A 24,185-nucleotide genomic window follows, 5' to 3' on the forward strand; every position below is an offset into this window, starting at 1 on the left:
TATAGGAGCAAAGGGTGATCGTGGGAACATCCTTCCTAGTGGCAATACAACCCCTGTCAATGCTGACTGAGTACTAAGCTTCCTCTCGTCTCGCCATGATCGCTGTACAGACGTCGGCAGCGGTGCCAGATCCTCTTTCTGTACCCGCAAATGCGCCGGAGCATTGTCCGGTAAGCATCGTACTAAAGTGAACTGCCCCATCGACTCACGCGCAGGTGCAGGGAACTGAATCGCAGCTAGCAGGCAAGGCCGACGCCTGCGCAGGATGTGCAAACCAGGACGTATGTGCTTCTGGCGCGACCCGCGGCCCCGATCCTGCTCTTCCTCTCATAACGAACCGAATGGCCAATGTGAAGAGAAAGATCCTAATTCTCTCTGGAAAGGGTGGTGTCGGGAAGTCCACCTTTACCGCACAACTCGGATGGGCATTTGCAGCAGACGAAGATACGCAGGCGAGCTCACTTCACGCTCTGCATCTTTAAACCTTGGGTGACCGATCTCCAGACCGGCGTCATGGATGTCGACATATGTGGGCCGTCCATACCCACAATTCTCGGCATTGCATCTGAGCAGGTACACTCTTCGTCAACTGGCTGGTCACCGATCTACGTACAAGACAACTTTGGAGTCATGTCAGTAGGCTTCATGCTACCGTCCTCCCGCGATGCGATCATGTGGCGCGGTCCCAAGAAGAATGGCCTCATCTCCCAATTTCTGAAAGACGTTGACTGGGGCGACCTTGATTACCTGCTCATCGACACACCTCCGGGAACGTCTGACGAACACCTTAGCATCGTTCAATACCTGAAAGAAAGCGGTATTGATGGTGCCGTTGTTATCACGACACCACAGGAGGTGGCCTTGCAGGACGTTCGGCGCGAGATCGATTTCTGTAGGAAAGTCGGCATTAGGGTACTAGGGATCGTCGAAAATATGTCGGGATTCGTTTGCCCGAACTGCAAGAACGAGTCGCAGATCTTTAAACCTTCGACCGGTGGCGCTAAACGGCTTGCAGAAGAGACTGGGCTTGAGTTTCTTGGAGCTGTACCATTGGATCCCCGCATAGGCAAAAGTGCCGACTTCGGAGTCAGTTTCCTAGACGAGTACCCCGATAGTCCAGCGACGACAGCATACCTTGACATCATAGACCGTAAGTGTGTGTTACCTTCGCCCATAGCTCCCTCTGATCCCCACTCTCAGGCATCAAGCAGCTCGTGGATTAGCGAACCCATTCGATTAGATCCTTTTCGTTCTCAACTGTAACCCTAATTGCCATTATACTTATACATGGGTGATTCCCGATTAATGGATGTGGAATTTGCTCTTCTGTCTAGTTGCATCTTTGTCTTTTGAACTCTCTTGCTCGTCTTCCTCTGAAGCTTCATCAATTCCGAAATCTCTAGGCACCTCCGACGGCGGTGCATCGGCTCCCGTCCCTTCCCTGTCCACGATGTACTTGCCAATGGGAGCAATCTGGGCTAGCCCACCCGCTAAGCCTTCCGCCCTCTCGTGGATGGACACGGTCGACAGCGTTCGGAGGAGTTTACGAGTTACTTCGCCGCCAGCCATCGAAGCGGTCCGTGATCGCGCTGGCACAACATATGTCTGTGTCGGAAAGGCAACGCTGCCTGCAGGAAGGCTGGCAGGCTCTGTGTGTAGCGGCCCGTCGCTAAGAGAAGGGAGATGCTGCATAGTAGTCAGCGGAGAGTTATATGTAGACCCCTGTCGGGATGGTTGCAAGATACTCGGCCGTCTAGAATATTTGACCAAGGGATCGATGGGCGAGGAAGGCAGCGGTCGTGCCTGACTTGAAGCCGAATCCGGGTGCGTTAGATTGGCAGACACACCGAGGGTATCTTGAGCCTCTTCGTCTAATTTCTTCGGGTGCCCCTCATCCGGCACCAGCGTCGTCTCTGCTGATCCACCCGCTGAATCGACCACAATATGCGAGTCCTCTACTACTATTTCCGCATTCGAGAGGTTACTGATGCTAGTGGTGGACGGTCGTCGCGGCGGCAAGCCACTGAGGTCGACATTCATTCCGCGGACCTCACGCCTGTAGTCCTCGATCTCGTTCCACAGCGCATCGCGAAATTGATCGAGGGTCTCTAGCTCCTCGATCTGCCGCCATTTCTCGAATTTATGGTCGCATACCGGCTCGTCCTTGATATCGTGATATGAGGACAGCCATGGGTGTTCGAGAGCCTCATTCACGGTGATTCGGTCGACGGGGTCGAATGCAAGCATCTTAGTTAGTAGGTCGATGGCTACAGAATATGGGTGAGTATGGATTGTCGATGGTGATAGAATAGAAACGGACCCTGTGGATCTGCGGAAGGAATGATGGTTTGCAGAGGTTTCTTCGGTTTGAACGGCAGTGATCGAACGTATGCTTGAGCCTAGAAGTGACCGGCGGTGTTTAAGTCACGGAGTCTCCCTGTCTTGGGAGAGATTACCTTATCACTGGCTATTCGTTTCGTGACCGCTTCATCAGGTGTCCCTACACCAACACTTGTAAGCAATGCATCACGCTGAGCAACGCGACGGGTTACCAAGAACGTCCAGAATCTTGTTGAGTTGATCCACTATTTCAAGGGCATCCGGCTGCGTTATTCAGACAGAAATCGGCGACGAAGACTGAACTAACCGTAGCTAAATGGTACGTGCTAAGAATACGACGAAGAACATGAGTCGCGCGACTTACTCCTTGCCTTTGAACAAAGGCTTGCCGGTGAGTAGTTCGGCGAAGATGCAGCCTATTGACCAAACGTCGACTATCGGACGGTTACAAGAGAAGCATATTGGGAGCGACATAGGAAACCTACTGGCGGTGTTATATCGACTGAAATCATGAGTTGAGTTTTGGCCAAAACTGTGTAACGAGCGTGAGCATACGCACCGAAATGCAAGGATGATTTCAGGAGCCCGATACCACCGAGTGGCAACATACTCAGTCAAACGATGCGTATCGTCATCTGGCAACGCGTCGAAGCCGCGACTGAGGCCAAAGTCACATATTTTGAGCTCGCAATCCGCATTGACGAGCAGATTTCCGGGCTTGAGGTCTCTATGAATTACTGAAGCAGAGTGCACGTACTTCATGCCTGGCAAGTCGCGTGAGTTCGTGAATCAACTAACACCTCAAGTGATTGAAAGGCACCTCTGAGGACTTGGTAAAGGAAGTATTGAACGTGTTCATTAGTTAGGGTTTGTCCCGACTTCACGATCTGATGGAGATCCGCTATGAAGAAATGAGCCTTGTGACCAACAAATTATAATAGGTTCGCACCTTCCATCGGCTTCGCTAACTAGTCAGCAGTGCTTCAACTAGATAAAGGAATACTCACCTCCATGAAAATGTAGCTATAGGCATAATCGTTCAAAGAGTTGCTAATGTAAGGTCAAATCACTTACATTTCGTTGAAGTCTGGGGATATTGCATCGACGTCGATCAAGCCAGTGATGTTTTCGTGGCCGGCGAAATGGCGAAGGAGGGTTATTTCGCGCAGAGCTCTCTTAGCCAGCTGTACTTTGTCAAAGACGCGTGTAACGAGCTTGATTGCCACTGTCTCGCCTGAAATTTCATCGGCGGCTGAACTAAAGAAGTATTTAGCTCCGCAGGTGAACCCGAAACTTGATGTGTATCGGACATAACGACACCATAAGCCCCGGAGCCCATTTCTCTAACCAACTTCCACCTTCGCTCTACATGGAACACTTTGCCGAAGGACGAAAGCAGGGAATGGTAGCCTCTGCGGACGTTGAGTTTGGAAGCCAGCGAGCACAGCAACGGAATCGACAGTACTTTCTGTGGAGATTGTCCTCTGAGAACGGATTCGAAGGCCTTCTTACTCTTGATCTGCCCCGATCCACGTTCCATGATCCTGGCGAGGGCACAGGCGAGGACGACTTTTCAGCAGAACGCCCTCTGCTTGTCCGGCGGCGAGACCCCCTTGCACGACGGGCATTTGGCGAGCCTCTGGCCATTTCCTGGATCATTGTAAGTGAACGTCGAGAACGCGAGAGTCAAGAACATATAATCCACCTGGCCAGTCGCTTATCTAGTCGAATTCGACTCACCCGTAGCTGGATGATGGGTGACTAGGCAGAGATAGGGGTTCAGTTAATCTACGGACTTCCAACTGGATTGATGGCACGGGCACCGTAGTACTTTCGTGAAAACTTGTGTGGGATCAGCGACAGTGCGATGAAAAGTACCTTTGCTAACCGTAGCAGTCAGTTTAGCGACACAATCTCCGATCAAACTCGCGCCATTGGTTTCTCTACGTAAAGTAAGTCTGAATATAACAATTGCTTTACCCTACAACATACAAAAACGGTAAAGTCATAATGTAGATGGAGAGATGAGAACTATTGAGAAAATACATATGAGAGTAGTACTTTTAAGCTGCAGGGGCCGTCAAAGAAGCGTCCGGCTGGGGAACAGGAGTAGAGGCAAGTGGGGTGCTACTGTCGTTGTTATCCTCGCCGTCGCCGAATATGTCCAAGTAGCCAGCACCGCGTGCCTTGTTAGGAGCCTTCTTTATAACATAGTCCCTAAGACCAGACTTCAGACTCGGCTGTTTATCCACCAGCTCGCGGAGTTGATCCTTTGGCAGCTGAAGCAGGGCGCTGAAACTGGCAGGAGCAATGACTTTGGCACATCGAATAAAGCCCTCCCAAAGAGGCGGATTGGTCCATATCTTCTTGGTTATGAGTCGAGAGAGCAGCGTCGTTGACACAAAGCCAATCAGAGACTTGTAAGTTTTCACCGCTTGGATCACCTACGGGACGCATGAGTTGATTTGACAAGCGCTCATTCCGAACAGCAAACACTTACCGTCCTTAGGAACAACACAGGGAGGATAGGTTCGTCCATTATTTGTTGCATGACCACTGCTAGAATCTCGGACCTGAATACATCGGTCATAGAGAAGCAGATGCCGATAGCTAATGTTAGCTGTCAGTAAAACGTGCTAGGAACAGTTAATTTGTTTCGGGATCGAACCTTCAATCGCGCTTTTTAAGCCGATCTCCTTCTCAGAATCATGCAGCAAAACCATCAGTTCCGCCGGCGTTAGCAGCTCACTTTGCCGCACTCTTGGCAGGTTAGACGTTACACTGCCAAATGTCTGCGGCGGCGTCGTCACCACGGAGCTAAACACTGAACGGACGAGATTTTTTGGTTCCGCCTCTCCATTAAGGATCGAGACGATGCGAGGTAGATATCGCATAATGTCCGCCTGGACAGAGAGAAGTGGAGAGATATTCAGCTAGGCTAGGAAACGTAGAGTGGTCGACATACCTTGTCCATTTCCGCGATGATGGGTATGAGGAACCGAGCATCCAAATCACGCTCACTAATGAGACCCTTAACCAAAGCCACGAGTTGAGCACTAGGCCGCCCATGCTCAGTGAATATAGTCAGGACCCTAAGGGCTAGCGATTCAGCACCTGGAGGGCACGTTCGCATCAGCGTGAGTAATTTGCCATGATTCGGACCCAATGAACGGATGAGGGCAGTAATCAACTCTTGGATGGCTTTCTGGACTGTAACATCCATTGAGCCATAGGCTGCAAAGATCCTGTCGCGAAGGGATCAACTAAAGCGTGACGAAGGAGTAGAAGATGCTCACTCATCAAGGAAGTCAGGAACTTTTACTGAAAGAGCGAAAAGCAACTCGACATGTTGCAAGATCTGCGACTTCTCAGCGGGGAGTTCCACCTTCTCTGGTAAAAATGGTGTTTGAACCAAGTCCTCCAATGGGAGTTGACCATCTTCCATCTTCTCGTCCCCATCGGCCGACTTCGTCGTTTCCGCCGGTTTTGACGGCTGGAGCTGGAGCCTTCGCAGCATCTGCAATGCAAATTCGCGGATCATGGTGTCCATAGGTTGTGAATTTGGCACCCATATCTTCACTGTGTTGATTGCGGCGCCACGAATCTTCTTCTCTAAACAAGGTCGTAGGTGAGCTATGCAAATATTCAGAGATAGTCACGAACCTGGGTGTGTGGTAAGCTCGAGCAACGCATTCAGAGCTTCGCCGCGCAGAGAAGGTCGCTGTATGACGAATCCACGAAGCGTCGTAAAGCCAACTTGCATTCGCTCAGGGCTTGTGAAGCATGAGTAGCGTGAAAGGACGCAGAAATGGAATGATTACCTCTCATTGTCTAGACATTGGTCACGAAGCAGATTCAGGACATCTGAGGGAATCATGGGCAAGTCCAATAGGAATCGCCCAAATGTCCTATCTTTGCCGTCCAGCAGTGTTTGATAGGATACGACGATCTGGTGCAACCAGATGTCGTAATTGGGCCGCTGAAGTGGGATTATTTGTTAATGTATGTGAGGCAGGGTGGGACGCTGCTCACCCAGGAATGATCTTTGGCGCTGCGTATTCGATCATTATACCATTCTTCATTCATCCATGTAGTTGCCAGACGAATTCTATGGAAATGTGAGACGCGAAGACACTGCGTAATTATTGATGACTTGCCTCGAGGGAAAGTCCGCCATGATATAATCGCACAGAATCTGTCGAAGTCGATCATGCCGTGACTCCAGCGTCGCTACTGCAGAATCCTCTTCTGCCTTGGCTTCAATGTCTAGCTGCGCGCCATCGTCAGGTTGTTCCGCAGCCCGCGTTATCATCCGTATGATCAAAAGCATCCACATATCTTGTGCTGGGTCTGCATGAGTGACGTCAGCGCCTTGTCTGGCCTCCTCAGCACTAGTCCATATGCGTGAAACCCCAACGCGTAGTAGCGTTATCCGTTCCTCTTCGTCAAGATCCTTCGGAGGCGGAAGTTTGAATTCTACAAGTTGTAGATCGAGGCTCTCTGGGCTAACGCCCGCACCAGGGGTCGCCGCCGCCGCTTGCGGTACGTCTCCAGATAGCTAAGATAAAGCCGTGGTTAGAATAAACTTACCAGCATACACGAACAACGTACCTCAAGGTTGAGCTGTTCCGGTTCGTATTCAATCTCGTCTTGGTCGATGTCCATCTGCATGGGATCGATGGGTTCTTCTTTAACGACCACTGGTGGTGGTGTTGACACTGCGGCTGGTTCATTCTGCAGGACGACAGCGGGGACGGACAACGGGGAGGAAGAGGGTACAGAAGACTTGACGGTGGCCGGAGGTGCGGGCGGAGGGGTGCTTTTCGAAGGACCCGCAACTTTCGATTCGGCCCCAATGTTATTGGTCGTACGATAGTTCTGAATCAAATCTACAAGAGCCGCTTCCGTGAAAGCGTCCAGGTTTGCAACAATGAGATCCGTAATGAGGGATGCGGGAAGGGTAGTGAAGTCGAAGCTGGCTAGTGGGGATGGAGCTGTTGATGAAGAGGATGGGGTCGCCGCGAGTGGAGCTTCTTCTGGCTCGAGCTTGGCGCGTTTGGCTTCTGGCGGACGTTCAGCAGAAGCTGATGTGGCTCGCTTTCGAGATTCGGCGGCGGCGGCCTTTCGTTTCCTCTCCTCTGCAGCCGCAGCATCCATTCGAGCGCCTTGCACGGTGAGGACTTCGCCAATAATCGCACCATACTGAGCATACGCAGGGATCCTTTTGCAAATGTAAGTTATTGCACCAGACAATACGAAAGCCGAACTGACCGGGAGATATGTATGAGAAAAATGCGAATCGCCTTCTCCACACTCTTGATGCTGTTAGCCGACTGGCCTTTAAGGATGTCTGGTGACCACTGCTTGAGAGTGGCGATCACCTTCGGAGCATGTAATGGCCTCAGCTTCACAAAGTTCGACCAGCTGTTAAGCACCGCGGTCAGGAGGTCGACATTCCTTAAGGTCATAGTTGCTCATAAATCGCTATTTCTAGAGAGTAGAGGAAATCAAACTCACTGGCTTGTCATGAAGATGTTCACAACACCATCAAATAATCTCTGACCCTCCTGTTCCAGCGTCGGCACTGAAAGGAAAGGGTGGTCGGCAGGGCAGAAAGAGATATTCGGATCGTTCTTATTTTGCAGCTGGGGAAAATTATATCAAATTCAATATTACGAGTGACACTTGAAGGTAAGCTAGAGGGAACTACCCTAGGGTCAGACACACCGCGCGTTTGAACTAAGATCACCCGTTGCATGAACTTCATTGCCGACAGCCTCATACCCGCTGTAGGAGTAGGACTCCATATAAACTCCAGTATCCGGACCTTGCACCGCGTGAGTGTCTCCCATGCAGCAGGATTGCTCCGGGTGGTGCATCTACATTGCACGTCGGTCACAAGACAGACCATTATTACAAGGCAACGGACTCACAAAAGACGGAACAGCAACGGGTAGACTGTGGTGAGAGTCTGTATTGCAATTTTGACCAATGCGGGATTGGGGTCACCGAGCAGCTGAGCTAACGAATCCAGCGACTGCGACGACACTATACGCGTAAAGCCATCAATGGAAACTGTCGCGACAAGAACGAGGGTGACTCACGAGTGGTCCTCACATCCTGCGACAAAGCGGACCTGCATATGGCAAAATGCAGCAAATTGAATACCCATGACTTGAGAAGAGAGTCCCCGCTGTTCACGACCTGGCCAACGAGAGTACCGGCGAGGACTGGTATTAGAGCTGGTTGGGCTTCGAGGTATTCCCTCAGCGAATCGAGGATGTCTGCTTGTTCCTTGGAGTTTGCCTGCACTGTCAGTGCTGCCTGAAGCGTCTGCAGAGGGTCGACAACTGCTGAGCTCGCCATGAGCACCGTCGCGCTCTCAAAACACAAGAAACTGGGAGCAAGACTGGTAGAGTCAGTCGGAGTTTGAAACCTCTCTTCCCCTCTTTCCACCATCCACCATGGTAACACTTTCGCGCCCGAGCTGTTGACTGAGGCTCATCGTGTCGGACAGGCCGCACAACACTCTCAAGGAATTCAGACTCTTCTAGAGGCAGAGAAAGAGGCTGCTAAGATCGTCCAACAAGCCCGCCAATGTATGCCGCAGCATCCGACTACAGACCGGCATTTCTGAATCTTATTGCTAGATCGAGTACAGAAGCTAAAGGACGCGCGTACGGAGGCCAGCAAGGAGATAGACGAGTATAAGAAGGTCAAGGAGGAGGAGTTCAAGGCCGTCGAATCATCGGTGCGTGGATCTTCCGCTCATCGTAGACCGTAGCTGATACACGGAACCAGCACGCCGGAATCACTTCCAGTGCACAAAGCGCGGTGGACAAGGAAACAGAGGTCAAGCTCCAGCAGATCACTGACTCTTACAATCAGAACAAGGATAAAGTGGTTAAGAAACTCCTTGATCGCGTCGTCCTCGTTAAGCCGGAACTGCACCGTAACTTAACGAAAGTTGAATCATAGGGCTGTCTACCCACCTGTACATCATGAGAGCCTCCGCAATTTTCCCTTCGCATTCATTTCATATTACACGTCTTCAAGTAATCCGTACTCGCTCAGAATATCCCTGGAATAAATCGGTGGGGAACTCTTTGGCTATATGAATCCCACTGCTTGTCAAACTTCTTTCTCAGTAATTCGTCCTCCACCTTCGCTCTCCCTGACAACATGAAAGTCATATAGACAATCTCGAAATGCCACCAGATTGGCATCAACACGATCGGAAAGTTCCATATCCCGCACACTCTGAACCAATGGCCCGGCGAGAGCATGATCATGGATCCGCCCAAGAACAGCGCGTAGTTGGCCGTGTACGATGGATGCCGGACGTAAGCGTAAGGGCCTTGCGTGACGAGTTTGTGATCCTCCTTGATGTTGAGTTGAAAGTCGAAATACGGTCCCAGAGCTACGAAACACCAGACGCGGAGCGCACCTGCTGCGGCGCAGATTAAGGTGCCAGCGACTAACGTGGGGTGTAGAGCAGGGGCTATCGTAGTCTGCGGTAGGCAGAGAAAGTTCGACACCGACGTGAAGTCGTGATACGCGATGAAGTTTCTTGCGATATCCAAGATGGAGAGTAATGCGATGGTAGTCTGTAACAGGTGGTCAGAATACCCAGAATCACGCAAGCATTCGACGAACCATATCAAAGTAAGCCCTGTATCGATATCCTCTATCGGCGGGGTCCCCCTTCACTACATCCTCTTTAGCGATACGCGGGTTGGGTGGCGTGAGGGCTCGTTGCACGGAAGCGGCGCCTACGACGAGGAGGAAGCTTCTTGCTAGCAGCTGCCATCCGATGGACAAGGGCATCGCTGAGATATGCCGCAACAGTGAGTGAGCTGGGCATCCTTATGTAGCGTAGGCAAGCCGCGACAGGCACGCTATCATTGGGGTTAGGTAAAGCGCATCCTATAGAGGTTATCAGCGATTCATCACAGGGATGAGGAGGTGTGGAAGCGGAAGCAATGCACGCCGCATGTCGTCGGGACATATACCCATATACCCCTATCCACCATTTTACACGGTTGAAGTAACATGGTTCGCCCGTTCTCCCTCCTAGACGATGTCAACGAGGATATCGCGAAGTTCTGCGATGCGATCAGGCAGAAACCCGGTTGGCCATTCAAGCTGCTCGATGAATCCAAAGGCCTCGCAGTCAAGTGGGCGATGGAGGCGCAATTGCTAGATGACGAGCAGGGAATCAACGATGTCAAACTCCCAGTTGTACAAGCACTACGGTGAACGAGCACATGACTATTCGTAGTGACCTCTGCGGGCTGAATGGAGACGTTTGCTTTGCAGTGATCTCAAGGCCGAGGCAAGTCGCATCGTAGCCCTGGACTATGCATCGCAGTTGTTGCAACCAAGTGTTCGTGCAGTGGAGGGCCAGAGAGAGATCCCTTTTGGTAAGATAGACAGGGATGTCACCAATACAGTCAAGTTTGCGAGGAGATCCAAGTACTCCGTCACGCAACCCGTTGAGCTCAAAGAAAAGCTTGGGGTCTTCGTGACCGATGATCTGGTTCCGAAATCGCTGCACTCTGAGGTCTGTAACCGTGTTTCAACCGAGGTCCTGATTCTATATGCTTACCGGAGATCCTTTAGCTTGTGCATGAGTTAGATCTCATCGCGAGAACGGAGCCTAAAGATATCCACCCCGGAAGCGGGGGTAAAGTTCGTGCAGACCTCGTAGACTGCATATCTTCACTTATGTACATGGTTGAAGGTACAAGATCTAATCCACCCTTCTCTATGTACGTTCCATCCCCTTCAGTGTATTATGCTGCCGCTGATGCAGCTACGCCGTGACGCAGACCCGTACGTGGGCGACATCTCGCCTGTCAACCCAGGCGTCCCCCTCCCTCCCCTGAAGGACGGGCACTTCGTAACACAGCAGAGCGCCCTCTACAACTTCACCTTCTCCTCCCGCTTCTCCTGGATCCCCTCCATCTTCCGTATCTCTGACGATGGCACGGATGTTCGCATCGAATCGTACATCAACGGGTTGGGCCCGCGCGAGAGATATCCGCATCTCTACCGGGTCATCGAAAAGGTGTTTCTGGCCGTGCTTCCGCAGTTGGAACGCACGATAGAGTGGAAATTTGAGTACGAGGAGACGGCTTCCGGTAAATCCGGGTCCTGTAACCGTTTCTCGGTGCAATGACTAAACAAATATATTATAGAGAAACGGTGGATGGAGCGCAGCGAAGCGCGGCAGAGCACTACTCGCGAAGCCTGGCTTGCCCTCCTCGAATCTCAAGCAAAAGACAAGAAAGCCGAAGAAGAGACGGAGGCAAAGCGCCGCGCCAAATTCACTGAGCAGCAGATTCGCGAACTCGAGCACGCATCGGAGTTCTACTCGCTGGACGATTCTGTCGCTGCTGTGCCCGAGAAATACAGAGGCAGAGACTTGAAAGTGATTGTGAAGGTCCGCGGCTTGTTGGTGCTGCAAAGAACGTCTTGGCTTTGTTAACGATGTTCATTGCAGGCTGCGAACTATGTGTTACAACCTGGTAAGGAATACACCGGGACCTGGCATATGGAGGGGATGGTACGCAGTGCACCATATCAAAGCAGGAGAATGGATTCCTTACATATCTTCGCAGCCCCACGAACAAATCGTGGCCTCCGCGATATATTATTACGAAGCCGACTCCTCCATCAATGATCAGGGGCTAAGCTTCCGACGTCGACGAGCTGAAACAGACTTTCCAAACACAGAGGATTATAGGCACGAGGTCCGTGGATCCGCGCTAACGTACATACTAGATGGAAAGCTAATCGGTTGGCAACTGTAATTTCTTTAATGATCAGAACTTTGAGGTCCACTTTCGCGAAGAGGGAGACAAGGACGAGGAAGAAGAAGAGGATTATGATCGAGATTACGAGCAGGACTACCCTAGCGATTGGGAACATACGGACTATAACGCAAGCGGAACGCCAGTACCGCGTTATACCACTGATCTAGCGACCTTCATTGAACTCGGCACTGTACGCGCGACCGGGGTGTCCTCTAGGTCGAGTCAACCCACAGGGCGAATTATCACCTTCCCTAATTGGATTCAAGTTCGTTGATCCACGTCCCTCATGCCTGACGCCCCGTTATTAACGCGATCTCTAGCACAAGGTCGCTGGGATATCTCACTCTTCTACCGACTCCTCCGCGTCTCCTGCAGTCAGGAAAATTGTGGGTGGTATTTTCATATCTCCCGGCTAGTCAATGTTGATTGTGCTTGGATGGTCAGTTATGCTTCTTCTTGGTCGACGAAAATCAATCAGATCGACCCGGCCTTGATCTCGTCTTCTATCACGGCTACGTAACGCGTGGTCTGAAGGACATGAACGTCCTGACTTCAGCAGACGTGCCTTGGCAGGCGCGCGATTGCAATATCAAGACTCTGCACTCGCTGCTCACACTTTCCTTCAAACACCGCATAGGGAAGGAGATCCCTGGGGAATTGCGCAATTACATAGTTCAGATGGCGACGGAGGGTACGATCAGCAGAGAGGAGGCAGAGAAGCGAAGGAGGGATTTGATGGAAGATAGGAAAATTAAGCCGCAAAATCACCAGGAAAATCGAGTGAGTTCGAGACTTGCCACTGATATTCCAGCGTCTTGGTTTTCTGACTTTGTTTTCACAGTTCTGGAGGGATGGGGGATATTCCCTCTGTGAACATTGAAGGTTATGGTCTACTGACCAAGGGGAGTGAATTCTTATCCATCATCCAATTCATGTATAGTACTGTATAGCAACGACGCAATGTACATAGCTGTGCAATTGGTATTCATGGGCTCGTGGTTTCAGAGCAAACAGCGCAGTGGTATCGTATGTGAAGATATCTTTGAATCAGATGATGCAGTTACCGACCGTATGTGGACCCCCACGATATTTGTATCATTACAAGTGGGAAGAAACAGCTAAAAACTGCTGACAGGAGATACCTTCGTGGTAGAATGTCTCGCACGAAGGGCATATACGTGACAAGCAAGATGGGCATGCTATCACGATGCCAGATTCCCTCTTTCGATAAACAACTTCACACCCTGGGGAGGGGCAGAAGTGCAGCCCATTGGTAGCATTGCGAACGAAGGCAGCGAAGGCGGCGTTGAGGAGGGTGCTTTCTTCGTCTGGCGCAAGAATCGTTCGAAGAGCAGAGTATGGCACATCTCCGTGACAGAAGGCCGCCTCCCCACCTTCATCACCTTGCAAGACTTGACCAATACAACGAGCTCCCTCCAACGAACCACCAGTAGCTAGGATTAGGTAGTGGAGGCAACTTTTGCAATAAGTATGGCCGCAGGGAATTGTGATCGCATCCACGGGGGGTCTCCAGCAGGTTGGACAGACAACCCTATCGTGGGGGCGTGAATTAATGGGTGAGGTGGATGCTTCTAGTCTTCGTATAACGCGCCGAATATTGTCGATGGTCTCCGATTTCCCCCAAGCGATTAACACCAACTCGGTAACATCCAAAATGATGTTGTTGATGGTGAATAGTTCCTTCAATGATTGAAGCTCTCCAGCAAGCAATGGCGCAATTACATCGCGAGGAAGGGGAAGTCGATGGCGAGATTTTCTTAGCGTAGAGAAAAGCGAATTGACTAGCTTCTTGGCTTTTTCGCGGTCGGCGGAGCCGCCCAAGACACGGATTTGCTTCTTCAAAGCGTCCACGCGAATAAAAAACGGAGCATCGGAATTCAGGGTCTCTAACTGCTTCATCCCACGCGGCGTCTCCAAGTATGGTTCCCAGCGTTGTGTATTGTTGGAGGAAACCAAGAGGTCCCCGAGCACCAGCCTTTCGATCTGAACCTTGGCTAACGTGTAGGCATTGACGTCTTCACTGTACACGTAGAGACGGAGAGGGTCTATATGATCACAACATTGTATCCTGCAGCTTTCTCCCAATCCAGCTTTGATTGCATCGAACTCGTTCTTGATGGCAACATACTCCCGCCGTGGGATGGTATAGGCCGAAAGATGAATATGTTGAGCTGAGAGTATGTTGTGGCCGATGGAATCTGGCGTTAGACCGTTCAAGTTGAAGGCGGCAGAGGCAGCCGCCTCCGCCAACAAAAATTGAGCGATGGCAACAACTTTGGTGTTTTCCTTGTCTAATGGAACGGGTTCTAGTGAATGAAGAGTGCCATGTCTGGCCAGTAGTTCACGTATTGGACCTTGAGAGTCATCAACGTAGGTTGGTTCCCCAATAGTGACCGAAGTCGAGCCGACGCAGAATTCCTGGAGCCGTCGTCTATCTGTATTTAGGGGTAGGCCGGTGATCTTTACGGCGTACGCGGAGGTCTGGTTCTTCCTCGGCCGCTCGAAGGTCGCTTTGATCTGGCGGCTGTCAAAGCGTATGGTACCTAACTTCGCAGCTTCGGTTTTTGCCAGCGTTATGCTATTGTAAAAGGCCCAAGCCACCCGACTAGGGGCGTTCCATGACAAGCGAACATGATAGCCACCATGTGCGGTCCCAACGTTTTGAAGGAAACCTCGACGATCTTGGCGAGCGGAAAGAGATCTGCCTTGATATGCCAGGTTGTCTAGTTGTGCTGCAGCACGTTCGGCCTCTTCGGAGTGATTGAACTCCACCAGCGCGGCAACAGCATCAGGAGTAGGCTCAAGCATCATGAGGCCCTTGATAACCCCGAACTGAGACACCAAGCGTTCTACGTCGTCTCTCGTTATATGAAAGGGTAGATTGGCGAGAAGGATCCTAGATGATTCAAACGCAGTAACGATATGTGACGGTTGACCCCGATGACTGAATCGAATACTCGCGCTAAAGAAGGAGCGCATAGTAGAAGTGGGTTCCGTATCCTAATTACGGTACGAAGATGTTGAAGCAAGAATCATAACGTGTGACGGCGATGCTCACCATCTCCAGGAAAATAGGGTCAGCTTCCGGAAGCTGCATGGGATCGTCCTGAGGCTCGGGCGGCTACATGATCGTCGTGAACTTCAACGCACTGGGAACTTGGGAGTGCGGCTGATACTGACCTGGTTATCAAACTCATCATTTTCCCTTCGTTCAGCAGGTATGTGAGCGACCTCGTCGAAGCCTTCCTCGAGGGTATGGAGAAAGCGACATCTATCTTCAGATCGGCAATAGCCTTGCTTGAAATAGTGACACGGAGTCATGACGAGGTTAGAGGACGAACTCGTCTCCTCGGTAACGTGCCCGGGGCTTCCCTGAGGTCGCTCCGCATCCGGACGACTGTCAAGTGAGTCACATACTGAGTTCAGAAGAGGGCTCGTTGGCAAAGGGATAGACCGAGGGGAAGGTAGGTAGGGTAGACCAGGAGGGGTGATGGGAGAAAGTGGAAGTGGGATAAGAAGTGGTGATAGCGGCGAGGGAGGGAGCGGGATGTCACAAGGCAACAATGGGGACAGAGGCAATGAAACTAGATGTGGTGAGAGCAATAACGGCGAGACTGGCAGTGGATATTCGCATGGATGGGGCACGTGCGAACGCGAAGCAACCGGAGCGGCAGGTAGTCCGGGAGGGTGGACGAAAGGAGACACGATGGGGGTGGAATGCTTGGTAGGAAGATTTCCGCTTCCAGAGCTACTTGAACTCTCCGTAGCGGGAGCATCATCAAACTTAGCGGCGTTGGGATCCTCGGGCTTTAGCGTGTACGTCCAAGGTGGTTTCCGACTGAAATGAGGAAGTGGGTCTCGTGCTGGTGATTTCGCTTGTATCTTTCCGACAGCGCCTTGCCCTCCATGATTTAGGCTCTTCGACAAAGGGGCGGTTGCATCAGATTCGTGCATAAAATAGCACTTACGGCCTCGCAGACACTCTGCTTGCGAGCCGTAACGACAAAGGCGAGGATGCTGCCGGTCATGAGACATTTGGCACTTTGCCCCAAGAGTGCATGTTCCTTTGAGGTAAAGCTTGCAAACCTCCCGAGGAGTAGAGGGCATTGTACGGGCTTCATCATTACTGTTACTGCTGGTTCGCTCAAGGGTCTTCGAGGACTTGCCCTGCCGATAGGGTTTGTCGAGTTTGCTTGAGGATCCCTCGGAATTGCCGCACTTTCGCGTGCCTTTGACATCCGACGCGGTCAAGTCCACGCCGTACTTGTTCGAAATTGTGCCCCAGCTGTTATTTGCATCGACATCACCCCAACCAGGCGCCCCATCTAACGCTTCCTTATTTTTGGAGTCTCCGCTTGTGTTGCTACTGCCTGAGTGGTTGCCGCGGTTGGAATCTCCCCAACTATCCCCCCACCCAGATGCCGCGCTGGGAGCGTCGTTGCTCGTCCATCCCTGGTCTGCGCCGCTTGGTAGACTATCGTTAGCATCACTGCTCCCCCAGCTCTCTCCCCATCCAAGTGCTGTGGCATCTATGTCGTTCTTCGTCGAATCCTGGTCTAGTCTGCTATCACCGGGTAGGTTGCCATTGCCATTGCCATCCCCCCAGCTATCTCCCCAACCAAGTGCCGCAGCATCATTCGCGTCGTCAGCATTACCTCCCGAGGACGCCCAGTGAGTATCACCACCTGTTTCTGCTGTCGGAGTGCTGACAACATTGTTATCACCCCAGCTATCACCCCAGCCAACTGCCTGGCCAGCAGCATCAGTTTCTTGTTCTTCGATACTCGCATCAGCGTTGTACGCCCAATGGTTCGCGCCGACCCCGGAGTTCGTGTCCTCTGACCAATGCCTAGGTGCGTTCGTATAGTTTTTGGAATGAGCCCCATGCAAGAATGAGCAGGCGTCGCCGCGGATACAATTACCCTCCGCATAGAACTTGCATTGTACAATTGGTCGACGTGTCCATCCTCCGTCGTCCGAATTTTCGGTTGACCGTGTAGTTGTAGCTACGAATGGACTGGACGAGGAGGAATTAGTGAAGAACTGGACACCTCCGTGCCGAAATTGGCAGTTGTCCCCATGTTTACAAAGCCCTTGTGCGAAGTATTTGCACAGAAGGGTCTGCGTATCAGGAATAACCTTTGGTTTACGCAGGGGTTCTTCTGTTAGTCCGGCAGAAGATTCGTCTGCTTGTGTAAGTACATCGGTGTCGCCTTCGACGTTGGAAGCGGGGACTGAGTTCGGGGTGGAGTCCGTACCATTGGCTCCGGGGACATGGAGAAATGGACATTCTGAACCTTGGCTGCAGTGTCCTTGCCCGAAAAATTCACAAACACGTCCCTCGAGCGTGTCGTGAGACTGAGTCGATATAGGCTGAGGGAAGGTGGCTTTACAAGGCTATAAATCAATGTCAACGCCTCGATCACAAAGAACAAGCGTACCAGGAGCCTCGTGAGCGTACAGACATGTATCTCCGCTCTTGCATCGACCTAGAGCGAAATACTTGCAAGGAATTCGCGGAACCTTGCCATTCGAACTGGGCGCGTGTTCGCGGTTCGACTGCAAGTCGCTGGGCCGCGAGTGGCGATCCCTGCAACGCGTCCCAAAGAGACAGTTTCCTCGAATGAAATGCTTGCACTGCACACTTGCTAGTGGCTCGACATCATGGGAGTAGTTACACTTGTCCCCGAACTTGCATTGGTTTCCTAGGTAGAACACACAAACGGGCATGTTCTTTCGCAGTTCAGGGGTAGGCAAAGATGGGATGAGCAAAGGTACGTCGAGGAGGAGATGGTCTTATCGTAAGAGAGATAGAATTCCGGAAATTATAGCTTCTCGCACGTGTAGTGGTTGGTGGCAGCAGAGTGAAGTGGTTCTCTATTTGTGGAAGTAATGCATGGATCAACAAAAACAAATGTCGGATAGCTTGCATCCAGTGATTTAGTGAATAGCCTAGTTTTAGTGATTGGAAGTGAAAAGTCATTTGAAGGTCGTTCATGGTTGTCGGAGAAGAGGAGACCAAAATCCTGACCAGCAGTTTGATACTGACCGTGGGAACGACGTCTGTAGCAGCGAGCTTTGCCGGCGAGACCATTTATGTTATAAGACGAGGAAGTAACAGACAACAAATGAAGAGACTATGAATTATGTTCCACTAGTTAACCCAGGAGGGAATCCTGAGAAATCGATTTGGTCTTGAACAGCTTGACCAGCGATGGTAAATGATACACGCAGGCGCAGCCTGATGTTGCTCTACCAGATCCACAATGTCAGAACAAGGTCGGAAAATCGAGGAAACAATGGCGAAATCATACGCACTCCTACCGGCGCAATTACGCGCATCTGTTGCGTTTCTAGAACACCTGGGTTTATAGTCGTATTCGACATGGGTAACATCTGGAGTTGTTGCGACTAACACCACAAAAGCAGTTAGTTCTCAGTCTAGCGAAACGGAGAAAGGACGGCGCGTACTTTGGGAACAGCAGCTTGGAAATTCATATTCGTAACAACATTAGAACCTGACACTTGGAACTTCGCGAGTATCATCACCATGCCCGGTTTCGCCGCCGACGTCTGAGGAGTCAGTGTTATCTGAAGTTCATTCTTATCGTATGCGGTATAAGCCGTCAACCGAGGCGCTGGTGGCTGCGGTGGAACAGAAATTGGCGTGGCCTGTGATATGTTTGACAATGGTGGTGAAGCAGCAGTTGTCTGCGAGAAGAGTGACGCGGCTGGCGCAGGAGCAGGAGCAGAGGGAGCCGGTGTAGAGCCGAACAAACCAAGGATATCATCCACCGTGCTCTTTGACGATGCCGGCGTAGGTGTACTTGTCATTGGGGCCGAAGATGTTGACGATGAACCGAAGATCTCGGCCAGTAGGTCTTGGTTGTTCTGAGCCGCGGCAGCGGCTTGACCATTTGCTGCTGGTCCTGACGTCGTTAAAGTGTCATCGCCCAATAGATCGACCTAAGAAGCCGGCGAAGTTGAATGAAGGATAGTATTGTCGTGAGTCTAAACAACTTACATCTTTCCCGACTTTCGTGGAACCAACAGGTTTGTTCTCACTCACTGATCACAACGCTGTGTTTAGTAGAAGATGGTCAACGTCGGGATGAGTTACTCACCAACGCCCATTACAGTAGCCTTCAACTCTGGCGGTGGCATTCTTTCCAAGACACCTTCGCGAATGGGGCCCAGTGTGAACAAACTCGCAAACTCCACCGCTCGCTGTTGGAGTTCCAGCTCAGGACTTGCAGTATACTTAGCAAGCAATTCTGCTACGCGGTCCTGTTGAAGTTGGGAGGCTGTATGCCTGGCGGAAATCTTGGTCAAAGAAGCGAGGGCGAATTGGCGAATGAGATAATTAGAATAGGGAGAGTCCAGGGTCGAGAGAATAAGGTCAACCACGTCTTTGTCCGAGATCTAGGCAGCTCAGTCATCAAGACACATGCATAGATGCAGTGAAACCAGTTACGCACTTGCTTGGGGTGGTCTTCATCGACAAGACCGCCTTCTAACAGGATGTCGCTATATTCCCCAATAACCCACGTAGCGGCCAATGTCAATGACTCCTGCGAAATATCCGCTTGGAGAGCCGTGTACAGTTTTGACGCCGTGTAAGCCTGTAGCTCTGGAGTATGTGCCACTAAGCGAATGAAAGCCGACAAAATCTCTTCGCGGACAAAATTGCCAGCCTAAAACACATTAGGACATTTCTGGGAAGGGAGGCGAGTGAACTAACAAGTTTGAGGACGCGCAAGACAGTGTCGATATGCCATCGTTTGTTAGGAGCGAACTTCTCTGCCGCCAGCGATATCTGCGTCGTCATGCCCAGCTTGAACTCGTCGTCCGCGACTTCGAGGAAGGCAAGCAATTCCCGGATCAGCACCCGCACGTTTTGCTCATTGATCAAAGCATAAGACAACTCCAGGGCACGGCGTCGTATAGATATATCTCCATCGCGGAGACAGTCGAGGATGATGTTTCGATGTCGTTGTACTGCGCTTGTGTCCATCGAGACCACTTTGTTTAGCGTATTAAGTGCGACATAACTTGAGAAAATGATGAAAGGCGACGTCTGTCAATAAACGGAACCACATACCGTATATTGTTGTCCCGATTGCCTAAGAACTTTCCAAGGATATTGATCGCCATGACTCGCAACCCAGTATCGGCCTCAATCTCCAGAACGGTCAACACGGTCTCGTAGAGTATAGAGTTCCCAACGTTCTTTGTCGAGTCTGTATTCGTGGCTACTTGAGCTAGGATATCATTCATCGTCTCGCTGGCACGTTCGTCGCCTCTGCCCAGCATGCGCAGAAGACGGAGAATCTTGACCTGGAGGAATGGATCGGTGATACCCGAAACGTCGTGTTCTGGACTATATCCCGTCGTTACCAGAGACTTCAAGTTGCGCACGAGCAATGGAACGGCCTATACACGGATTAGATGACACGAAAACCCCAGTGCACGCGACCCACGTTTCGGAATGCATCCAGAACAGACGGGGAGATTTGGCACATCTCTGTGATGAGTGTGATAGCCGTGAGCAGGACGCCATGGTTGCGATCGGTGAGCAGGTTCTTTGATTTTTCGACAAAGTGATCAGTGAGCTCTGGGACTTTCTTGATGACACGCAGTGCACAGAGCGCAGACTATTGCGAGTATGAGCACTTGTATCAACCAGACAGTGTACTGCGTACCTTCTTGCGGATATACGCGTTACTCGATCCCAGCAGCTTTTCGATCTCATTCACCAGATCCCGAGACATTTCCTCCGATGCTATATTCGCAAAAGTACACAGTGCCAGTCCGACGGCATACATGTTAGAGTGGTTCATATCACTGCGCTGAAGCGTTCAATCTGATCCACGAGGGCAAAGATGACACATACATACTTTTTGAGTGAATTCGTTACCAGCATAAGGGTTTCTTGATTCTCATCCAGCAGCAGCATAATCCCCAGGTATCCCAGCCGTTTATCCGAGAATCTTGGACTAGCGACAAGCTTCAGGCATTCTATTTGACCGAAATGGGCTGGCGATCCGAGCATGTGGATGTATAGTAGCTTTGCGATGTTGTTATGTCGCGCAAACGAGTCCTCTTCGCGAAAGGAAGCTCGTATTGCCGCAGATTCTTGCTGTATCAGAGCGCGTTCGTCTGCCACGGTCTATAGAAAATGTTAAGTTCGAAGTTCACGAGGTGACTGTTTCAATCGCTGACCTTGCATGCTCGGATACCCTTGATAAGGGCTAGGAAGGAGGTTCAGCACAAGCACTACAGCATCATAGTCACTTACCCTTCAGATTGTGGTAGACCATGGCGACGCGGAAGTCACTCACGGTCGTTCTCTACAAACGGTGGGTTCAGCAACAGCAGGTATGCTATGCCTGATGGGCGATCACGTGCGAAACGTTCCGGAATGAATATGATCATAATTCATGCAGAAAATCAGTGACCATCATCAACACATACACGCATAGCTTGTAGAGTAGGGTTCAACCTTATGCCTACTCAAAAATAGAGCTATCGTCTGTGCAAGATTAAAACAGAAATTTTGCCACCGCGTGATTGACCTTGATTGACCCCTGCTCAGGTTCAGGGGCCCAGTCACTTGCATGTCACATGTCACTTCGTCTCACTCAAACTGCAATCAATTGGCTTGAATCAAACCGAAATAAGTACCTTCGTCCAATTGCAACGAGCGCTCGGGCTACTGCGATATTCCAACTGGAATTACCTCTACAGCTATTTGTGAGGGATGTGAAAACATCCCTAAGACATCTTTCGGGATTTGCCATATACGATGTAGGGCGAACTTTGCTTCCGACTCGATGGGTGGCGAGTATTGCAGAGTAGCGGGACGCTATCATGCCTATTCCATGCTGGTAAGTGCCCGTATCTGAACCTCCCGATCTATAGTGGCAGGCGACCGTGAGGAAGCTGTAGCCAGTGCCGCAATCCACGCAACACTGACAAGTTGATTAGCTGTTCTGTTTCACGGACTGCTGCGCCGCCACTGCACATGCGATACTATGACAGAGCTGGTTCAAGATATTTGAGAGCTAATTGAGCGTCAGTTACTGGGCATGTGTTGGCGCTTAGAGTTGATGCCAATGGTGATACACGCAGTGAACGCATGAAGCAGGCAGTGGTGAGTGTTTTTGGTGTTTCGTCGCCTGCATTGTTCCCTCAATGACAGGCAAAGGCGTTCATATAGGCAGGACATGGCGGATGCTTACTTTCGAGTCAGACGGCGGTGTAGTTCGCTTGACTCTGGATCAGATAACACCGACAGCGCAGTTATTGGCACGGATGCGTGAAAGCAGACGAAGTGTTTATCCAAATTTAGTCCCAGGATCTCGGCGGGAAAAAATGTGCTTAATTCAGTTCCTCCGACCCGAGGCACGAAGCCACGCTCGAGGTGCAGGGCGATCAGAGTAGGCATGCTTTCGCGCTGATAGAATCGCCTGAGGTGAATATAAGATGTGTCCAACAAGCGACCAAGATTATATCATATCTTACCTCCAGACTGCAGTTCACCCCCAGGACGAAGATGCCGATGCAGGCTCGGTTTAGAAAAGGAGCACATTCCCCTCCTGCAACGCATGATCGAGCATCCGTCCGTCCGGCCCCTTCGCCAGGTCCACAACCTAGGCGTCAAGGAGGGGTCGTGCTCGATGGATTAGATGGTGCTCTAAACGTTTTACGAGCCGTTGGCCCGGCGACACAAATCCCATACGTTAGAGAAGCGGCGGGCGTGTTGCTACAAATTGTTAATATTATCCAGGTACTTAGATTTGATGTTTCCTGTGGCTCCCATATTGTCTCATCTCCACACTAGGCCGTTCGGGACAATCAAGATGAATTTAAACGTCTCATCATTCATGCTGCTGAAATATTGACGCGGCTTGAAGTGGTTTGGAAAGATCAACGTTCGAAAAGAGTATCCAACGAGTTGCATGCGAGCCTAAAGAAGCTTTACAGGTGAGTTTGCTCAGCTGTTTATGCTATTCAATGCGGTTGCCTGACTCTCTATTCGATCCCAGCATCGTCATAGGTGTCCAGGCCTTCGTTGAAGAAATTACCCGCCGGAGTCGCTTCAAACGCACCATATGCTGCAAGTCTGATTTGGTTCGAATTCAGATCATCAAAGATGATTTAAACAACTGTCTGGAATATTTCAAAGTAAACATCCTGTTTTCATAATACACTTTAAAATGCTAATTGCTAGGTAGGTCGACGCACTGATAATCACGAATCAAGAGATAGTCCAGTTAATGAAAAACATGACGTTGCTTCAAAGACAATTTCATGAGGGGCATTCCGTCTGCACTGCATCCTCGCACGCCTCCCCTATCTCCTCCCCCAGCACGTCCTCCCTCGAATCTACTGTTACGCAAAATCAATCCATATACACGAACCCACATCCCAATACCTCAGGCTACGGCGAGGTCATCGCACTAGGCTCCGGGAACGATTGCTGTTTGAGCCACCTCACATTGGTCCCCACACCAGACAAGGTAGTCTACCCCCCGCAACAATCTACCAGTCATGCCGAGGATCAAGCCAATAATGCCTCAGACACAGAGAGCGCCAAAGCACCAGAGGGTGCTTCACCGCAAGCCATCGAAGTCCCTGATCATAACGAGATGTGACACTGTTTATGTCCATCACCTCAAAATTCCGGTTTTCTTTTCAGCTTATTCCTTCGAGTATTATGAGTATTAGCATCGTGCACTGTAGACTTCAAGCTCCAAGAACTCTTTGTTGTACCCAGTAGTTTCTTCCTCCTGTATATTGTTACTTTTTCCATTTTCCACTTCACGTCCTGTACGCATCTTGTATCCTCGTACACTTCTCTTCTTTCTTTACCTCTACTCTGCAATTGTGTCGTCTAAAACAGTGCAAGTCGGCCTAATAATAGGAGAATCCCAGTGACATGCTGACGAAAGGGTCACAAATCTACTGCATGAGAGATGACTCTGTACCTGGTATATAAAGTCA

General features: G+C 50.8%; 9 protein-coding genes across 9 annotated transcripts; 4 read left to right on the forward strand and 5 right to left on the reverse strand.

The window, feature by feature from the left end:
• Positions 1-95: 95 nt before the first annotated feature.
• Positions 96-1,223, forward strand: NBP35 (cytosolic Fe-S cluster assembly factor nbp35; the record flags this gene model as incomplete). The annotated part of the gene is made up of 4 exons (XM_036776004.1): positions 96-170; positions 222-452; positions 505-1,150; positions 1,201-1,223. 4 exons carry the CDS (start codon positions 96-98, stop codon positions 1,221-1,223), a joined length of 975 nt encoding a protein of 324 aa, XP_036632023.1.
• Positions 1,224-1,302: 79 nt separating this feature from the next.
• PC9H_006457 (uncharacterized protein) lies at positions 1,303-3,880 on the reverse strand (the record flags this gene model as incomplete). The annotated part of the gene is made up of 12 exons (XM_036776005.1): positions 1,303-2,267; positions 2,321-2,399; positions 2,457-2,500; positions 2,553-2,604; positions 2,648-2,666; positions 2,705-2,774; positions 2,826-2,842; positions 2,900-3,104; positions 3,161-3,241; positions 3,329-3,363; positions 3,415-3,597; positions 3,651-3,880. 12 exons carry the CDS (start codon positions 3,878-3,880, stop codon positions 1,303-1,305), a joined length of 1,980 nt encoding a protein of 659 aa, XP_036632024.1.
• Positions 3,881-4,403: 523 nt separating this feature from the next.
• On the reverse strand, positions 4,404-8,706 carry PC9H_006458 (uncharacterized protein; the record flags this gene model as incomplete). The annotated part of the gene is made up of 16 exons (XM_036776006.1): positions 4,404-4,784; positions 4,841-4,950; positions 5,009-5,243; positions 5,306-5,454; positions 5,512-5,585; positions 5,637-5,952; positions 6,004-6,113; positions 6,162-6,319; positions 6,373-6,448; positions 6,498-6,898; positions 6,952-7,561; positions 7,612-7,797; positions 7,858-7,985; positions 8,051-8,219; positions 8,274-8,388; positions 8,445-8,706. 16 exons carry the CDS (start codon positions 8,704-8,706, stop codon positions 4,404-4,406), a joined length of 3,480 nt encoding a protein of 1,159 aa, XP_036632025.1.
• A 98-nt stretch (positions 8,707-8,804) lies between these two features.
• VMA10 (H(+)-transporting V1 sector ATPase subunit G) lies at positions 8,805-9,318 on the forward strand (the record flags this gene model as incomplete). Its single annotated transcript, XM_036776007.1, has 4 exons — positions 8,805-8,807; positions 8,858-8,939; positions 8,991-9,091; positions 9,142-9,318. The coding sequence occupies 4 exons, from the start codon at positions 8,805-8,807 to the stop codon at positions 9,316-9,318; spliced, it is 363 nt and encodes a 120-aa protein (XP_036632026.1).
• Positions 9,319-9,410: 92 nt separating this feature from the next.
• Positions 9,411-10,167, reverse strand: PC9H_006460 (uncharacterized protein; the record flags this gene model as incomplete). The annotated part of the gene is made up of 2 exons (XM_036776008.1): positions 9,411-9,947; positions 9,997-10,167. The coding sequence occupies 2 exons, from the start codon at positions 10,165-10,167 to the stop codon at positions 9,411-9,413; spliced, it is 708 nt and encodes a 235-aa protein (XP_036632027.1).
• A 225-nt stretch (positions 10,168-10,392) lies between these two features.
• On the forward strand, positions 10,393-13,038 carry PC9H_006461 (uncharacterized protein; the record flags this gene model as incomplete). Its single annotated transcript, XM_036776009.1, has 12 exons — positions 10,393-10,595; positions 10,660-10,903; positions 10,963-11,031; positions 11,084-11,111; positions 11,172-11,483; positions 11,541-11,785; positions 11,846-11,908; positions 11,964-12,095; positions 12,172-12,423; positions 12,479-12,544; positions 12,603-12,938; positions 13,000-13,038. The coding sequence occupies 12 exons, from the start codon at positions 10,393-10,395 to the stop codon at positions 13,036-13,038; spliced, it is 1,989 nt and encodes a 662-aa protein (XP_036632028.1).
• Positions 13,039-13,256: 218 nt separating this feature from the next.
• Positions 13,257-17,909, reverse strand: PC9H_006462 (uncharacterized protein; the record flags this gene model as incomplete). The annotated part of the gene is made up of 4 exons (XM_036776010.1): positions 13,257-15,179; positions 15,238-15,300; positions 15,360-17,566; positions 17,621-17,909. 4 exons carry the CDS (start codon positions 17,907-17,909, stop codon positions 13,257-13,259), a joined length of 4,482 nt encoding a protein of 1,493 aa, XP_036632029.1.
• A 414-nt stretch (positions 17,910-18,323) lies between these two features.
• Positions 18,324-21,499, reverse strand: APL4 (clathrin associated protein complex large subunit; the record flags this gene model as incomplete). Its single annotated transcript, XM_036776011.1, has 13 exons — positions 18,324-18,431; positions 18,498-18,590; positions 18,651-19,145; positions 19,204-19,247; positions 19,304-19,601; positions 19,658-19,873; positions 19,921-20,230; positions 20,281-20,612; positions 20,660-20,833; positions 20,882-21,023; positions 21,077-21,348; positions 21,402-21,430; positions 21,478-21,499. 13 exons carry the CDS (start codon positions 21,497-21,499, stop codon positions 18,324-18,326), a joined length of 2,535 nt encoding a protein of 844 aa, XP_036632030.1.
• A 1,235-nt stretch (positions 21,500-22,734) lies between these two features.
• Positions 22,735-23,836, forward strand: PC9H_006464 (uncharacterized protein; the record flags this gene model as incomplete). The annotated part of the gene is made up of 4 exons (XM_036776012.1): positions 22,735-22,968; positions 23,023-23,165; positions 23,228-23,366; positions 23,417-23,836. 4 exons carry the CDS (start codon positions 22,735-22,737, stop codon positions 23,834-23,836), a joined length of 936 nt encoding a protein of 311 aa, XP_036632031.1.
• Positions 23,837-24,185: the final 349 nt, after the last annotated feature.

This window comes from Pleurotus ostreatus (genome assembly GCF_014466165.1).
Source record: "Pleurotus ostreatus strain PC9 chromosome Unknown scaffold_4, whole genome shotgun sequence".
NCBI classification, from domain to species: domain Eukaryota; kingdom Fungi; phylum Basidiomycota; class Agaricomycetes; order Agaricales; family Pleurotaceae; genus Pleurotus; species Pleurotus ostreatus.